Source organism: Rhincodon typus, chromosome 12 (genome assembly GCF_021869965.1).
Source record: "Rhincodon typus isolate 14 chromosome 12, sRhiTyp1.1, whole genome shotgun sequence".
NCBI classification, from domain to species: Eukaryota; Metazoa; Chordata; class Chondrichthyes; order Orectolobiformes; family Rhincodontidae; genus Rhincodon; species Rhincodon typus.
In genome coordinates, this window is record NC_063343.1 from 46,298,153 (window position 1) to 46,316,527 (window position 18,375).

The following is an 18,375-nucleotide window of genomic DNA, read 5'->3' on the forward strand; positions in this document are numbered from 1 at the left end:
TGACCTTGAAGTCATTGTTAGTGGCATAAAATTTGTGGGTCAATTTTAATCTTACACGCTTACTTGGAACTCTCTGATCTTAATACGGGATTCCCATGATCATGGATATTTTTGCCCTCAGGTTATGCTACAAAATCTACTTGTGTGCTGATTTTTGTTATACCCAATGGCTGGTAGGTGAATGCCTGCTAAAGCCTAGACAGTGAGCATTGCTTGGTTGTTAAGTCAAGTGAACCATCATAGCTATCTCAACATTCAGTTAGGATAACAAGATTGCAATCAGAGTTGGAGCGTCTAATTTTCTTCTCCCTAACCTGAAGCACTAGGGCCAATTGTATGAACATTTCATGTCACATTGGCTGAGATCAGAGAACTCAGGTCGAACCATGGATCAGAGATAGTAGGAACTGCAGATGCTGGAGAATCTGAGATAACAAGGTGTAGAGGTGGATGAACACAGCAGGCCAAGCAGCATCAGAGGAGCAGGAAGGCTGATGTTTCGGGCCTACTCTTCTTCTGAGAAAGAGACTAGGCCTGAAACATCAGCCTTCATCCTCCTCTTATGCTGCTTGGCCTGCTGTGTTCATCCAGCTCTACACCTTGTTATCTCGAACCATGGATCGTTTGTTATGTGCTATGTACATCAGCTACACTCTGCCTTGACCAGCAGAGATATCAAATACATAGAAGAACTGATTCAAGCTGGTTCCACTGATGACAACAATGTTCTAACAATGTCAAATATTAATGTTGCGGGCAGTGGGTTAGGTTACCATTCAGGCACATTGAAAATACTTGGACCCAGATCCCACATTTTCTGCGAAGTAGCAATCACCTTTGATTACCATTCCATTGTGCTCCAATGTTCTGACCCACAACATTTCTCCACATGTCTGCCTGGGTCTTTCACTCCCGTCTTCTTCAGAAATGCCCAGGCTAGTTCAATAAAGAGCTCCATCATTTTGAAGTAGCAACAGGGGGAAGACAGGCCATACTTCTGTTTTGTGGCACTGTCTGCAATGTGGTAAGTTTAAATGCCCATTGTGAATGTTCATGCATGGCTAAATGGATGAATGAATGAGTGGGTGGGCAGCATAGTCGGGTTAATAAGTGGCTAAATGTTTATTGGAAGTGAGATACATGATGACCTCATTTGGCTGACAGTAGCTGAGGTGGGAGGTGTGAATGGAGAGAAGTGGGTCAGTTTGTTACGTGGTACGTGGCTGGTGGATAGGGAAACATCTGTATTAGGTGGTAAGAGTTTGTGTGGTGAGTGGGTTGGGATTGCATATTCATTGGCAAGTAGGAGGGTGATAGATGGGTGAGGTGGGTTGAAGCAAACACAGATAATACAATAGAAACTCAGCAGGTCAGAGAGTATGTGTGGAGACAGAAGCAGAGCCCATGTTTCGAGTACATAAGATCTCTTCATCAGAAAGGGTGAGGTGGGTTGTAGTGAGTGGGTAGATGAATCAAGGTGGCTTGTTCAGATTGGAAGAAGTTGTCAGGTCAAATACGAGTCAAGTTGGGTTGGGGGGGCATTCAGGTGATACTAGCTAGTCAAGGGTGGAGTTAGGTCAGGTTGGGATGGGCAGACAGGTTAGGTTGGGATGAGTTGGGAATCAGGTGGATAGTCAGGGGCTCAGAGGGGATTCGAGAGCATCAGTTGAACTTGACTGGTTGAAGAATTACCCAGGTTAGACTCAAGTTTTTGGTCTAACATTTCCTGGATAACAATCTGGGTAAGCAAATCAGAATGTCCCAAGTCTCCAACTCTAGCTCAGGGGTGAAAATTTTTTGAAAAGTTCTGGAAGCACTGTAATTGGCCATTGGAATTTAGATTTTCTCAGCAATTCCCCGTGGAGGTCAGTACATTGAGATTTCACAGAGTTCTGACTTAAATCTTTGGTTGTGCATCCAGCCTCTGACACTGAAGAGACTAAAGATCTGGACCTAGGTCTGGCTAAATGAGACAAAGGTTGTCAACGAAATTACAGTAATGGCAAGGTCCATTATGGTCAATGCTTCATTTCTGAATCTTCTATATGGACGAAGGGGGTTGTGGGCTTGACGTACTAGGATTACTTGTTTACTTGTTTACTTTTTGTTTTTATTGTTTGTGTTGGATAAGAGATTGAAAGGGTTAATACACACCCAAAATGAAAATGTCGTATGGACTTGTGGGCAGAACAGCTTAGGATCTTGAAGAAGTAAGACCTAACATCCAGATCCTCCTCATAGTCTCTGTAATCATGTCTATCGTATCAATGGAGCCTGCAACTAGTTGCTACCATACAATAATCTACTTCTTGTTCCAAGAGCCTCTTCTAGTTAGATCAGTAAGTGGTTTTCCTGTACTACACTCAACCAAGCAGTTCCTTAGATACCTACAAATAGAGGACGGTTGCAGCAAAACTACTACATAGTGAGGTGCAATCATGCTTTAAATGCACATTCAACAGTTTGTGTATTTTACTTGAATACATCAATAAACCCTGTTAAAAAGGGAGGGAGGCAAAAGACAGAAAATTATAGGCCGATTAGCCTGGCCTTGGTCATTGATTAGATTTTAGAGTCCATTTTTTAAGGATGAGATTACAGAGTACTTGGAAGTGCACGGAAAAATATGGCTTCACCAGGGGGAGGTCATGCCTGACAAATCTGATCAAATTCTTACAGGAGATAACAAGCAAGTTAGACAAAGGAAAGCCAGTGAATATGATCTATTTGGATTTCCAGAAGGCCTTTGATAAGGTGCCGCACAGGAGGCTGCTAAATAAGATAAGAGCCCATGGTGTTAGGGGCCAGGTTCTGACATTGTTAGAGGATTGGCTGACTGGCAGAAAGCAGAAAGTAGAGATAAAGGGGTCTTTTTAAGGGTGGTAGCCAGTGACTATTGGAGTTCTGCAGGGGTCTGTGTCAAGACCACAACTATTCACTTTATACATTTATGATCTGGATGAAGGAACTGGGGGCATTGTTGCTAAGTTTGTAGATGGCACAAAGATAGGTGGAGGAATAGGTAGTGTTGAGGAGGTGGGGAGGCTGCAGAAGGACATGGAAGGCTAGGACAGTGGGCAAAGAAGTGGCTGATTGAAAACACATGTGAAAGTGGGAAGTTATAATTTTGGTTGGAAGAATAGAAATGTTGACTATTTTCTGAATAGGGGAAAGGCTTCAAAAATCTGATGCACAACGGGACTTAGGAGTCCTAGTTCAGGTTTCTTTTGAGGTTGACATGCAGGTTCATTTGGCAGTTAGGAAGGCAAATGCAATGTTAGCATTTATTTCAAGAGGGCTAGAATACAAGAGCAAAGATGTACTGCTGAGGTTGTATAAGGCTTCGGTCAGACCACATTTGGAAAACTGTGAGCAGTATTGGGCTCCATATCTAAGGAAGAATGTGCTGGCATTGGAGGATTCCAAAAGAAGTTTGCAAGAACGACCCCAGGAATGAAGGGCTTGTCAAATAAGGAGCAGTTGAGGTCTCTGGGTCTGTACTCAATAGAGTTTAGAAGGCTGAGGAATGATCTAAATGCACCTTAGTACTGAGATGTCTGAAGAGAGTGGATGTGGAGAAGATGTTTCCATCAGTAGGAGAGACTAGGACCCAAAGGCACAGCCTCAGATTGAAGGAATGACCATTTACAATTGTGATGAGGAGCAATTCAGCTGCAGATCTCGAGGAATATGGGAAGTGCAAGAGGGAACTTAAGAAAGCAATTAGAAGAGCAAAAGGGGCCATGAAAAAGGATTTGCAAACAGGATTAGGGAAAATCCTAAAATATTTTATAAATACATTAAAGGGGAGAGGTTAACCAGGAAAAGAGGATGTCCTATTAGAAATCAAGGTACCAAACTGTGTGAAGCCACAAGATATTGGAAGGGTGTTAAATGAATACTTCTCTTCAGTCTTCATGCTGGAAAGGAAGAACACAGAATTCAGGAAAAGGCACATGAGGAATTTGCATGGTTTGACACAGGAACTGGGATGGTATTGGAGGCTCTGTGTGGCTTAAAAACAGACAAATCATCCGGCCCAGATGAATTGTATCCCAGGCTATGTAGGAGGCGAGGCAGGCAATTGCAGGGGCTCTGACACAAACTTTTATTTACTCTGTGGCCACGGAGGAAGGGCCAGAGGACTGGAGGATGGCTAATGTGATACCAATTTCCAAGAAAAGATGAACTCGGAAATTACAGACTAGTGATTCTCACATCAGTGGTAGGGAAACAGTTTTGGTACAGTTTATAATATTTGAATTCCATTTTCTTTCAACAAGGGTTTGATCATTGACCATCTATTCCTATTTGGTAAACTTATTTTAATCAGCACATGTATGAAACATACCATTTATTTGGTGTTTTCCTCCTGGTATGGTTACCAAATTGACTGTTTCTTGTCAACGCTCATGGTTTTGTTCCAATCATTGAATTGAACTGCTTGATATAAACAGAAAGCTGTTCTTGAATTCCTTTTGGACACATAAAGGCAAGTGAGTGAGAGATCTGTTTAATATTATAATATGCACTGCTCAATCTATCACCTTGCTAGAGACTTCTAATAGATAGTCCTTCAATTTTATCATCAAAGACTATTGATGAATTTTTGGTCATTCTGTTATTTAAAAAATGTAATGCTCTATTGAACTTTCTTAGAAAGCCCAGTGAAAACAAACACTAGTCCAAGAAACTGTCTTTCAGCCAATGGCTATGGCATGGTTTCCTTTTTATAAATGATATGCTATTTATTTAACCTCTCACAGTGTAATTCAGAATTAGCACTCGATGTTTTCCAAAGATAGCCAAGCAACTTTCTAGAATATTTATTATTTCTTGAAGGACCATGCATAATCATGGGTGACTTTAATCTGCATATAGCTTGCGCAAATTACATCAGTAACAATGCAATAGAGGAAGAATTTCTGGAGTATATAAGGAATGTTTTCTAGACCATTGAGGAACCAACTAGTGAACACGTCATGCTAGACTAGGTGTGTAATGAGAAAGGAACCATTGAATGGAATGATTGAATTCTTCATTAAGATGGAGAGTGACAAGTACAAGATGTCTTGCTGCAATTATACGGGGCTTTGGTGAGACCACACCTGGAATATTGTGTGCTGTTATGGCCTCCATATCTGAGGAAGCATGCTCTTGCTATGGAAGGAGTGTAATGAAGGTTTACCAGCCTGATTCCTGACATATGAGGGGAGGTTGAATCAGGTAGCATTAAAGTCATTGGAGTTCAGAAGAATGAGGAGGGGAATCTCACAGAACATATAAAAATCTAACAGGACTAGACAGGGGAGGTGTAGAAAGACGTTCCTGATGGCAGGGGAATCCAGAACCAGGGCCGCAGTCTAAGGATACAGGGTAAACCATTTAAGACTGAGATGAGGAGAAATTTCTTCATCCAGTGAATGATAAGCCTGTGGAATTCACTACCACAAAAAGCAGTCAAGGCCAAAACATTGTATGATTTCAAAAAGGAGTTGGATATAGCGCTTGGGTCTTAAAGGATTTAAGGATGGGAGGAAAGGAGGGAACAGGCAATTGAGTTGGATGATCAGTCATGAACAGAATAAATGGCCTACTGCTGCTCCTATTTTCTATGTTTCTGACATCTCATTATGTGACTGTCCCCTGCTGCCTTGCATATACAAAAAAATATCTAGTTTGTTCCCCCTCTCACTCATGGACCATTATGTTTCATTTACTGTTTGATCATTTTAGTCAAAACTGATTTCCAAAATCTGTAAGCCCATTCTCAACCAGATATTAGTTTAGCTCATTTTAGGAGGTATGCATCATTAACTGCATTTGATGGGAAGCCCTCCTATTTATTCATTAGTCTGTAGAGTGGAAATTCTTCTAATTAACCTCATTTCAGGCTTGTTAATTTTAAGCCTGTATTTTCTTGTTATGTGTTCAAAGCCTTTTTATGTTTATGTCAACTGTACCTCAGGATTTTAAATGTGTGTGTTATGACCCTTGCATTCCCCTATCCCTTCAATTTTATATTCTGTGATGGAAACAAATTGAGTTTTGAACCTGCCCTTGAAATTTAAAAACTAGATCTGGCATAATCTTAGTCCTTTGTCTTTTAACCCATTTCCAATACATCAGTGTTCTACTGAAGATAGCAGACAATATTAACATTTCAAATAGAGTTGCACCAATGACTAACAACATGACTTGTTATCAAATGCCTCAAGACACATCCTAATGTTGATTACCTTTGGTGACTATAGCTTTCAATTCTATTCATAGGCTTTCTTTTGTGACCTAGTGAGAAAAACAAAAATTGCCTGGATAGCAGATCATATCATTAAATTATAATTGCATCACTAACTTTTTCTACTTGTCATGAACAGTCATCAATCTGAGACATTAACTCTGGTTGGAATATAATGCCCTTCCCACGGTGAGCTTGGTGGTGTGTGAGGGCATTTAATCAAGTTGAAGTGCTGCAGTTGGCCACCCCACCACTGTCCCACCTCTGCTCTGGCGAGGTCCATGGAGGAAAAGGCCTTGGATGGTATTCCCTTCTTGCCACCAATTGAACTGCTTACATGTGTAGTTAGTGCCCTCTCATTTCATCCCTGTTAGTATTAACCCAGAGGCAGGTTTGGGTGGGTTACCATGCAGTGAGCATAACAAGCAAACTCATGTAGAGTTGCAGTCAGTCTCTTATTCAAAGGCAACCAACGTCTGGTTGAAGAATGAGGAATTGGAAATTGGATGAGGGAGTGGGTGCTGCGTGCCCCTGTTGAGAGCCAGCCACCTTCCCTTGTTACTAAATCGCCTACCCCTTCCCCCATGAATCTCATTCTACAACCCCTACCCTCTATCACTCACCTGTTTGTCCAGGACCCTAGGCCTTTGCTGAGTAACCGCTCCCAGTGGAACTGTCATTCAGTCAGGCTATGGACCTGTGATTTGCAGTGATCCTTCAGCGTTCCTATTTTCAAAGAGGGTCCCCATTGTCCAGTTAAGTGAGTGGTACTTACCACAGCAAACCTTCAAAAAAATGAAGTGATGCAGATTTGTCATTAGTCCTCCAGCTGGCAGTGATAACCTCATCAGCTACCCACCCTCTGCCTCTCTCTAATGACTCCTGCTGAACTGCTTCGGATTTCCAGATTTTTGCTTTTATTTCAGATTTCCAGCAGTTGGAGTATTTTTCCTTAGGTTAGGTTTAAGTTGTTTCATAATTTTAAAGATAACTTAAAGGGAGTGGAGTGCTAATCCTTAACCTGTTGGTCAAGGTGATAATTTATTTTCCCTGCTGAAAGTGAGTTTTAATTAGAATGATTTTAGAATGCTCACAACCTTGTGAATTAATTTGTTGTTTAACTTGTGGATAGAGCTTCACAATACCAATTTCTCCTAGTTTGATAACCCAATCAATGACCTTGCTCACAACCAATGCTAGTGTAGGAAGTGGAAGTGTCACATGGACACTAATGGTGCATTTTAGACTTTGGATTTTCTGCATTCGTATAACACTATATCAAATGAAACACTTTTAAAGTGCACTTAGCAGTAATTGTTACTTAGCAATAAATTAGGAAAAGCAGCAGTCAAACTGATTTGATTTCATTTATTATAGTCACATGTACATCCTGGAGTTCAGTTACTAGTGGTGTACCTCAAGGATCTGTTCTGGGGCCACTGCTGTTTGTCATTTTTATAAATGACCTGGATGAGGGCGTAGAAGGATGGGTTAGTAAATTTGCGGATGACACCAAAGTTGGTGGAGTTGTGGATAGTGCGGAAGGATGTTGCAGGTTACAGAGGGACATAGATAAGCTACAGAGCTGGGCTGAGAGGTGGCAAATGGAGTTTAATGCGGAAAAGTGTGAGGTGATTCACTTTGGAAGGAGTAACAGGAATACAGAGTACTGGGCTAATGGTAAGATTCTTGGTAGTGTGGATGAGCAGAAAGATCTCGGTGTCCATGTGCATAGATCACTGAAAGTTGCCACCCGGGTTGATAGCGTTGTTAAGAAGGCGTACAGTATGTTAGGTTTTATTGGTAGAGGGATTGAGTTTTGGAGCCATGAGGTCATGTTGCAGCTGTACAAAACTCTGGTGCGGCCGCACTTGGAGTATTGCGTACAGTTCTGGTCACCGCATTATAGGAAGGATGTGGAAGCATTGGAAAGGGTGCAGAGGAGATTTACCAGGATGTTGCCTGGTATGGAGGGAAGGTCTTATGAGGAAAGGCTGAGGGTCTTGAGGCTGTTTTCGTTAGAGAGAAGAAGGTTAAGAGGTGACTTGATAGAGACATACAAGATGATCAGAGGATTAGATAGGGTGGACAGTGGGAGCCTTTTTCCTCGGATGGTGATGGCTAGCACGAGGGGACATAGCTTTAAATTGAGGGGTGATAGATATAGGACAGATGTCAGAGGTAGGTTCTTTACTCAGAGAGTAGTAAGGGCGTGGAATGCCCTGCCTGCAAAAATAGTAGACTCGCCCACTTTAAGGGCATTTAAATGGTCATTGGATAAACATATGGATGACAATGGAATAGTTTAGGTTAGATGGGCTTCAGATTGGTTTCACAGGTCGGCGCAACATCGAGGGCCGAAGGGCCTGTACTGCGCTGTAATGTTCTAAGTTCTATGTTCTATGTACCTAAATGTAGTGAAAAGCTATGTTTTGTGAGCAGGACAGGCACCGCTTGGCAAACAAGGACGTACAGATCATAGGGTGCTAGGCAGAGTGAGGCATACAAGGTTAAGACTGCACAGAAGGTGCACAAAGCATGATCAACATTAACAAGATCAACATTATTCGAAGTTAGAGAGGTCCATTCAGCAGTGCAGTAACAGCAGGGAATAAGCTGTTCTTGAACCTGTTGGTGCAATGTTCAAGCTTCTGTATCTTCTGCCCGATGGAAGACATTGGAAGAGAGCATTACCAAGATGGAAGAGGTCATTGATGATGTTGGCAGCCTTTCCACAGCAATGAGAAATGTAAATGGAGTCCATGGATGGGAGCCTGGCCCCCATGATGGTCTGGGCTGTGCACACAACTTTCTGTAGTTTCTTACAGTTCTGGGCAGAGCAGTTGTGTACCAGACTGTTATGCACCTGATAAAATGCTTTCTATGTGCATCTATAAAGGTTGGTGAGTGTCCTTATGGGCATGCCAAATTTCCTAAGCTGCCTAAGGAAAAAGAGGCATTGTTGTGCCTTCTTGACTGCCACATCTATGTGGGAGGTCCAGGACAGGTTGTCAGTTATAATCACTCCTAGGAACTTGATGTTTTCGACCCGCTCCTCCTCAGCTTGATTGAAAAAGATAGGGGTGTGTCCTCTTCCTTTCTTCCTGAAGTCAATGATCAGTTCTTTTAAAGAATAAGACAATGACCAGATAATCTGTTTTTGAGGGTTAGGTATTAGTCAGAACGTGGGGAGAACTCTCAAAGTAGTGCAGCAGTACCTTTTAAACCAACTGAGAGGGCAGAATTTGTCTTTGACTTAGGACTGGAGCCAGAGGCAAGTATCGCATTCAGGTGAAAGTCTGGATTGTGTCTCAAGAGTCTAGGGTGGGGCCTGAACACACAAACTTCTGATTCAGGCAAGATTGCTCTCATTGAACCATAGTTAACAGTAATACCTAATGTGCACTAGAAATGTTTAATCCAGAAAAGAATTTTAAATCTGTAGAAGTTTCATTCTTCATGATAAAAGCCCAGCATCTTTCAGCGGACAAAGTTACATGTATAAATATACTTTGCAATGAAAAGTACAGTCTCTATCAAACACTGGCCACTTTGCAGTTCTGTGAGAGTTTTTGATGCTTTCCACATGGAGACTTAACTTTATAATTTCTTTTCTTTCTATAGTGTACTATGGCCATGATGGTCTTTATGGAGCTTGTGAAAAGAACTATTGTGGCCGTGGGCAACAGTGTATCGTAAGTAAAGAGACTGAGCTGCCAGAGTGTGTGTGCATACATCAATGCAAGCCCAATTATGTACCGGTTTGTGGCTCTGATGGGAAGTTTTATGAGAATCACTGCGAACTGCATCGTACTGCCTGCCAACAGAGGAAGAGAATCCACATTGTAGACAACAAAGAGTGTTTCTTCCAAGGTAAGTCACAGTGTAGTAACAAGCATGAAGTTGAATGGTAGATCATCACTTTTCAATGTTTCCTTTTTTTTTACTGTGAAAAACAGATGTAATCTGCCCTGGGAGCCTGATTAAAAACTCCTAAAGCCAAGTAGTCCAGTGGAATTTGTGCAGTGATATTTTCTCAAATTGTACAATTGCTTTGCTTATTATGAAACAACATTCAGTAGCTATGCCAAGGGCTTTCCAGAAATGAAAGCAATGCTTGAAGTAGATAACCATCATGAATTTATAACAACACCGGTTGATATTATAAAAGTTCATCATGTTTTTTATAAAGTAGAACACAACATCGGTGACAAAATCAGAATCATTTATTTTATCTTGATAAAATATGATGATATCTTCTTGACATTGCTGACCATAATGTGCTGGTCAATTTTGCTTTTCTCACTTGAAAATTTTGTTCCACAAACCTGTCCCGATCAGGAACTGAGATTAGATTATTCTGAAATCTTTTTGAACAGAGCTTTTATTGCTCAGGGAAGCATAAACTTTCACAATGTGTCCATGCCTTAAAACATGTGAAGGGGCTGTACTCAATTCACTAAGGGTTTATTTTCAGAATGTAAGGCAGATCAAATTTAACAAAAGGTAAAATGCGGCACCTGCTGGAAATGCATTAATATCATTTTAATCTCGCGCCCAGCAATATTTGAAAGCTGTAAAGGACCAGAAAAGGACAGTAACAGGTTAAATGGAAGTGGAAACAACAGTTAAACAGTACTGTACCAAAAATATGTAAATCTGAGTCTTTTTCAGATGAAGTCAGTCATCTCTGTCAAGCAGTCCAAGCTTAGTGGAAAGCACATCAAATATGTTGGATGTATGAAACAGGACAGAAATCGCTGTAAATGCGCAGCAATTTAATCAGCGGAAGTGACAACAGGTGGCATATCTTACTCCCATTGAGCATGCTGTTGACTTCCTTATCTCAACCAATTGAAAGGCACTGTTGTGAGTGCCTCATGATGTTGGGTCCAGGAGATGGATAATTCCAATGTTGACCATGGTACAACATCCTTCCTATTTATCTTTGCTTGAATACATTATCGGCAGTTGTGCAATGCAATTTGGAAGATTTCACCATGTCCAGTTAATGCAGTTAACTATTAATTTTACTTTGCACTGCTGTTATCACATTGAATCGTAGATACTATTGCAGGCATGGCAGTTTTTTTTTCAGTTTTGATGCTAAAGTAACAGGAACAACCTTCTCTCCAAAACCAAATCCCAGGAATTTTCCAAGATTAAGCATAATGGCTTTTTCATATAAAATACTTGACTGATACTATAGAGAATTCATCAGTGAAGGAAGAGGCCATTAAAAGCATGTGCTGCTTAAAGCTAAATGGATGCAAATGGTGGCAAAAGTTGTTGTAAGCTTTTCTAAGGCTGTCAATATATTGAAAATATTGATGCAACTGGTTTGAAACCTTAGCAGCTGTAGGCATGAATCAAAGATTCAGTGCTATTGAACATTTAATCCGCTCTCTTGTCTGCACAAAATCTGCACTGGTAACAAAAGTTTGTGGCTTTCCAAGTGATGCTGGTAAAACACATTGAAGCAGGAAGCAGAATTTGTGTGCAAGTAATGGAGCAGCGCTGTCTGGCAGATGCCAGAATGTATGAGTTGTAGTAAGTCTTGGTTGTAAAAAGGATTCCCTTGTGTGGCACTCCGGCGCAATCTTCTTAATCAGTAGCAGTGCACTCCATACTCAACATCGTGTACCCTACATGCTGCACCTAGAAGTATAAAAAATACAAAGAGAGTAATTATATGTTTAAAAAAATCTGGTTAAGGCAACCCCAAACTATAATTTACAATGTATATGACCCACAAAATGTTGTGCTTGAACTTGTTCCATGTTTAATGTTGGCTCATATAGCATTTAGTTCAAGAAGGCAGCTTACCACCACCTTCTCAAGGGCAACAAGGGATGAGCAAGAAATGCTGGCCAGCCAGCAACGCCCACATCCCACAATATAAATAGAAAACAAAAAGTAAGACCAGAATAAACCCATGTTTGATTCCCAACAACAATTTGACACTTCACAGAAGCAGTACAGAAAAGAATGGCACCTGGTCACTTAAAGAGATGTTAGGTCAGATGACCAAAAGTCTTTTCAAATGAGTAAATTTGGGGAGGTGGTGGTCTAGTTGTACTGTCACTGGACTGTTAATCCAGAGATGCAGGTACTGTTCTGGTGACCCAGGTTCGAATCCTGCCACAGATGTTGGAATTTGAATTCAACAAAAGTCTGGAATTAAGAGTTTATTGATGACCATGAATCCATTATCGATTGTTCGAACAATCCATCTCTTCAAGTGTCCTTTAGGGAGGGAAACTGCCATCCTTACCTCATTTGTCTATCATCTGATTCCAGACCCACAGCAATTTTGACTCTTAACTGCCCTCTGGGCAATTAGGGATGGGCAATAAGTGCTGGTCTAGCAGTGATGCCCACATCCTGTGAATGAATAAAGAAGAAGTGCCCTAAAGGAAGAATGAAAGGCAAAGAAGCGGAGAGTGTTGGGTAAGAATTCTCAAGCTTGTGGCTTAGGTATGGCATGTTGCAACCATCAATGGTAGAACAGTTTTAACAGGAAGTGAATAAGAATTGGAATTAGAGCAGCATGGAAATCTTGGAAGGATGTGGAGTGGAAAGTCATTACAAGGAAGTGTCAAAACTATGGAGAGATGTGAAAACAAGGATGGGAATTTTTAAATCAAAACTTTTTTTTGACATCACTGCTCTAATGTAGGACAGCGAACAAAAGACTTATGGCATATGAGATTTGCTTTGAATTAAGGATGTTTTTACTTTGGATGACTTCAAGTTTGCAAATGGTAAAATGTGAGAAGCTGGAATAGTAATATCTAGAGTTGGTGAAAGCCTGGATTAGGGCTTCAAAGCAGAAGAGCTAAACAGAGGTTAAATTGAGTGATATCCTGAGGTAGAAATAGACTTAGTTGTGGCATGCCTATTAAGTCAGATGCTTGCCTCAGAATTTCTTATCACATGAAGATTGTGAGCAAACTGGCTTGATCTCATAATGTTGCCAGGGAGACCATTCAAGGCTAAGCAAATAGGTAAGTCATAGATTTGTCTATGGTACTAATGTGCTGCATAGAAGCTCAGCGACAGTTGCTGATCGTCTATGGTGGAATCTTCACAGTCCCTGAATGATGCTGGGAATCCTGAGAAAGTTGACAGAATCACATCAAATGGCCAGAGAGGGGCTTCTTGAGTTCAAGAATGGAAATTCCCAATTTCCTACCAAGTGTTGAATGGGAAGCCAAAATTCTCATTAGCGAGCGGTGAGAGGCCTATCTGCATACATTAGCATGAAATAACATTTTTCTTATTGCATCATCTTGCTTCATACATTTTCTCATCCACTGGATAGAAGCTAAATGACAATTCCAAACAGGAAAGTCAGAGCAGTAACCTGGTAACTTGAGCTCGCCCCTTGCTTCTCCAGCCATCCATCTTAGACACAAGTCACCAACATCTCTGGGTATGCTCAGTGGACAGGGCTCTACATGACCCCATCCACTAGGACCTCCAGGCAGAGCAGAATGTGGGACAATTGACAGGCACTGTGAAGAACAGCTACAGATTGCCCGTGCTTAACCAGGTACATAGTTAGTCTTTTGGGATGGCTCTGCCACTAGGAATCCCAGAAGTCCTGGCAGTGACCAGTGCTTCCACATGTAACAGGTGAGAGAAAATGACGAACAGAGGGCCATGGGGCATGAGGCATAGCCAATGAGGCGAGTTTGGGAAGGTAGCATGATTAAACTGGCTAGACCTGGTGAAGAGAAACCCTCCATGAAATTCCCCAAAATTTAAACTTAGTCAATTTCTGGTAAAACAAATTCATCTCCTAGTATTTGTCATGGTTCTATGCCACAAACATTAATCGATGGGAAATTTACCACACAATCTCAATTAAGTTAACACATCCATACACAAGACACAGACTTCTGCATAAACCTGTAACAGGCTATTGACCAGATGTCCAAACTTCAAAATAGGAACTGACTTTGGAGTTCTATTTGTTATTAGTTTTCCTTTTCCTCCGAAGAGACCAAAGTGACATACGTTGTAATATTGTGCTTATGTAAGTCAACTATCGCCTTCATATCACGTACATATTTTATAAGACACTAAATTAAACAAGAAACTTATCTTAGTAGCTCTGTAGGCATTTTAGTTTTTGTGCATGCCAAATTAAAAAAAAGGTAACAAACATCCATTTGATTTCTTATGGATCAGAGAGAGTTGAAAAGTGTCTAATGTAACATTCTCAGAACAAACATTCTATCAAATCTGTTCAATAAATCCTTGAGATCAATATCCGCCCTTAATTTTTCTCTTGCGCACACCTCCAAGGTCTGTGCTCAGCAGTGACCCCTGCAGTGTCAGAAAAATCAAGGCCTAATAGTATTATCAATGGACTGTTAATCCAGAGATCCAGCTAATGTTCTGGGAACCTAGTTTTGAATAAAAACAGAAGTTGCTGGAAAAGCTCAGCAGGTCTGGCAGCATCTGTGAAGGAGAAAACAGAGTTAACGTTTGAGTCCGGTGCCAAAATGTTAACTCTGATTTTCTCTTCACAGGTGCTGCCAGACCTGCTGAGCTTTTCCAGCAATGTCTGTTTTTGTCCCTGATTTACAGCATCTTCAGTTCTTTTGGTTTTTAACCTAGTTTTGAATCCCGCCAAGGTAGATGGTGGAGTTGGAATTCAACAAAACTGTGAAATTAAGAGTCTAATGATGACCATGAATCCATTGTCGACCGTCAGAAAAACCCATCTGCTTCACTCATGTCCTTTAGGGAAGGAAACTGCCATCCTTACCTGGTCTGGCCCATATATGACTCCAGGCCCACAGTAATGTGGTCGACTCTTAACTGTTTTCTGAGCAAATAGGGATGTGCAATAAGTGCTGGCTGAGCCAGAGATGTTCTCATCCTGTGAATGAATAAAAAGAGCACACTAAACCTCCATAGATTATAGAATCCTGACAATGCAGAAAGAGGCCCACCGAGCCTGTACCAACCCTCCGAAGAGCATCCAATCCAGACCCACTCTCCCCACCAGGTTACCAGGTAATCCAGGGCTAGGGACTTAATGGGCACACAATACTCCATGGTTTACTCAGCTGTTGATATGGTTGATCCCCACTGAAGTCACTCCCGCACCCTTCAAACCGATACCCTGCTGTCCTATCACCGAGGCCTAATTGACAGGGCTGGTGAGTCTGCCCCACTGATGTGTGTTCCAGCGCCTCTGATATTGCTGGTGCTGTGGGCCTTCATGTGTACTAGCAGAGGCTACCTCTCTAGATTGCACTGCTGGGACTAAAGAGCTGTTGACCCTCTGGTTATCTAGCAAGCCTTGGAGTCTTCAAAAGCACAGCAACTTTGATATCAGGCATTTAATATGCAAACCCATTGGGTCTGCTGGAAGTGGCTGTGGTGGCATTGCCACCAGCTTTCTGGCCAGTTGGCCTGGGGCTACCAGAAAGGCCCCGAAATTCAGCCCAATATGTCACAGCTCACTTCATGCACCTGCTAACTTGATGAAACCATCCAATCCTGCTGGACACACAAAATGTTGAAGGAGTATCTGAGCTGAAGCATGCTTCCAACTTGTCTCAAAACATTATTGTGAGATTACAAAAATGCCTCTTCTTGTTCGGTTGTAAATGCCTTTAATATCATTACGATCAAATGTATCATTTATTATATGATATATATTTGTTGATACAATATTGAAATATTAAAGTAAACATTTAAAGTTGGGCACAATCATATGTTTGTACTCGAGGGAACAAGGTGGTGATTTTGAGAGTAAAGTATCTCCGAGAAGGAAGGAAAATTGTTTGTAATAAAGCGAACGAAGGTATTAGTTAGTGGTTTTCTGCCACCTGTTGTCATAACAAATGGCATTCGACCATTATGAAATTATCCCTGTTTCCAAGACCAAGTTACGCTTAAATTAAGAATATTCACACAGCTTTTTGGAAATCTGCAGAACATTGAGTCATTAGTGACTCACAGGGAGGGAAACAATTTCTTTTAAGGGCTCATCATGTACCTTGGCCATGAAATGTAAATTACACTCCAAAGGTTAGATCACACTGAGAAAATTGACCCCACAAATTGCATGTAATCTAGTTGCTTTGGACCGACATATTGCTTCATGTGTCAAATACAAGACAGTTTATTGATGACAAGTGCATGTTGTATCATTAACATATTCTGCCACATAACATATTCAGTACCAAAGTTGCAGGTTCACGGTGATTTCTTTAAAGTCCGATCTGATTAATTAATTCCCTATTAATAAATTTAATCTCCATTAATTTTAAGCAACTAATACTGCAGCTGGCCATCAGAAGGGATTATTTGTGAAAGGTAAAAGCTTTCTGAGATCTTCACCTGTATTTCTTTTCAGTAAATTGAGCATCTATATGACTTAGCATCAGTAAAAGCAGAGGATTTTAACACAGGCTTCCACGTTTAAGTGGTGGTTACTTAAAGTGGTTTAATGGAAACCATTATTTCCTCACCTTCAGCCTTGATCAGAACAGGAAGCAACGACACTGGCCTTGCAGAGAAATCAAAGAAGTAGCATAAGAATCAGCCATTCAAGCTAATCAACTGTTCTGAAGAAGGGTCACTGGACCCAAAACATTAACTCTGCTTTCTCTCCACAGATGCTGCCAGACCTGCTGAGTTTCTCCAGCAATTTTTGTTTCAGATTTCCACAGCATCCACAGTTGTTTGGTTTTTAAAAAAATTATTTCCCATACTCTGCACATGATAAGATACCCTAATCGCTTATCCTTACGTATCTCTTCCTTCTCCCACCCATCTAATCTTCTCTTAAATATTAATATTGTAGCTTCCCTAATAATTAACTAGGAGAAAGAGCTCTACAACATGACAACTCCTCTTGTAAAGGTATTTACCTTGTTCTCAGATCTAAATAAGATATTGGCCTGTAATATGCATAGGTGGAGGCCATAGTTTATGGAATTTCTCTTAACTGCAGATGTGTCAGAGACTGATCAGCTATACTTTTGTGATCATAACGGCTTTATATCCAATTGAGTATAGGAAAATAAAAAGTAACTTCCAGGGAAATAATGGCTTTATCTATGGAAGCCTACCATATTCCTGTAATGAAGAAGAACCTAGATTGGTTGTTAAAAGAACAAGGTCTCTCAGACTGTCTGGTCCATGGATACCAACTTGACATTCTTTACCAATCAGGGAACTCCAACCTTGACCACACACTGACAATCTATCAGAAGGCTGTACTTCTACCGTTGGGAACCTATGCCAATTAACAGCTGAAGACTTGTCATTCACAATAATGAGAAACAAGTAGTCATTGGTGACTTGAAAGTATCACAGCCCAGAATCTTTATGGCACCAGGTTCTTCCAGATTATTCCAGGTGATGCTATTCACATCAATGTGTCACTCGATTAAGAAGAAGGGAGCCTCTTAAGTAATCTCATTCTCAGTCGACTCCATAAATTAACAGGGTAAGTAATCAACTTGTTATCAACAGAACAGATTTTCCCTTGTATAGTGTCTTCTTGTTTATAATTGTGGAATGTAAGGTGTCAGATGTAAATCCCTTCAATATTGTAAACTTGAAGAGTTTAATTAATTAACTAAATTTATGTGCAAATAATGTGTACAGTCATTAAATTTGCATGTTATGAAGATGTTCTGACTTATTTGTATTTTGTCGATTGATTACACCTGCATTGAAGAGCTAAAACATTACACCGGGTTGTTTGAATGCAGTCCACACTCATGGGGTGGTTGGGGAGGGTGTATAAATAGGCAGGTGAAACAGTTTGTAGTTTGAGTTGTCATTCAATTGAGATAATGAAAGCCCCATTTCACGTGCTTTGACAGATTTGACAAAGGTGCACAATATACCTTCTAAAAGGTATCAACAAGAATTAGTGGCCTGCTACATGTTGTTCCACTGTACCATTCACAAAAGGTATAACACTTCTCGGAGCAGTATGAAGGAGGCTGCAAAGACAATATATTTACTCAGCTCAAATTTTATGTGTGATGGAATGTAAAGAGATCTGATAATAGAGGTGAATGTCTGGAGATCGTAATAGCTCCTTACAGTGTCGACAATTCCTGCTATTACCAATTTTTTCCTGTCAGTTCGCCCCT

At 40.8% G+C, this 18,375-nt stretch overlaps 1 protein-coding gene across 1 annotated transcript in view; it reads left to right on the forward strand.

Moving 5' to 3' along the window:
- Nucleotides 1-18,375, forward strand: part of LOC109927336 (follistatin-related protein 5-like) — a 499,489-nt gene that overhangs the window by 173,742 nt on the left and 307,372 nt on the right. The window contains exon 3 of the mRNA XM_048603747.1: nucleotides 9,863-10,111. Within this exon, the coding sequence (XP_048459704.1) occupies nucleotides 9,863-10,111 (249 nt within the window). The remainder of the gene's footprint in view (nucleotides 1-9,862; nucleotides 10,112-18,375) is intronic.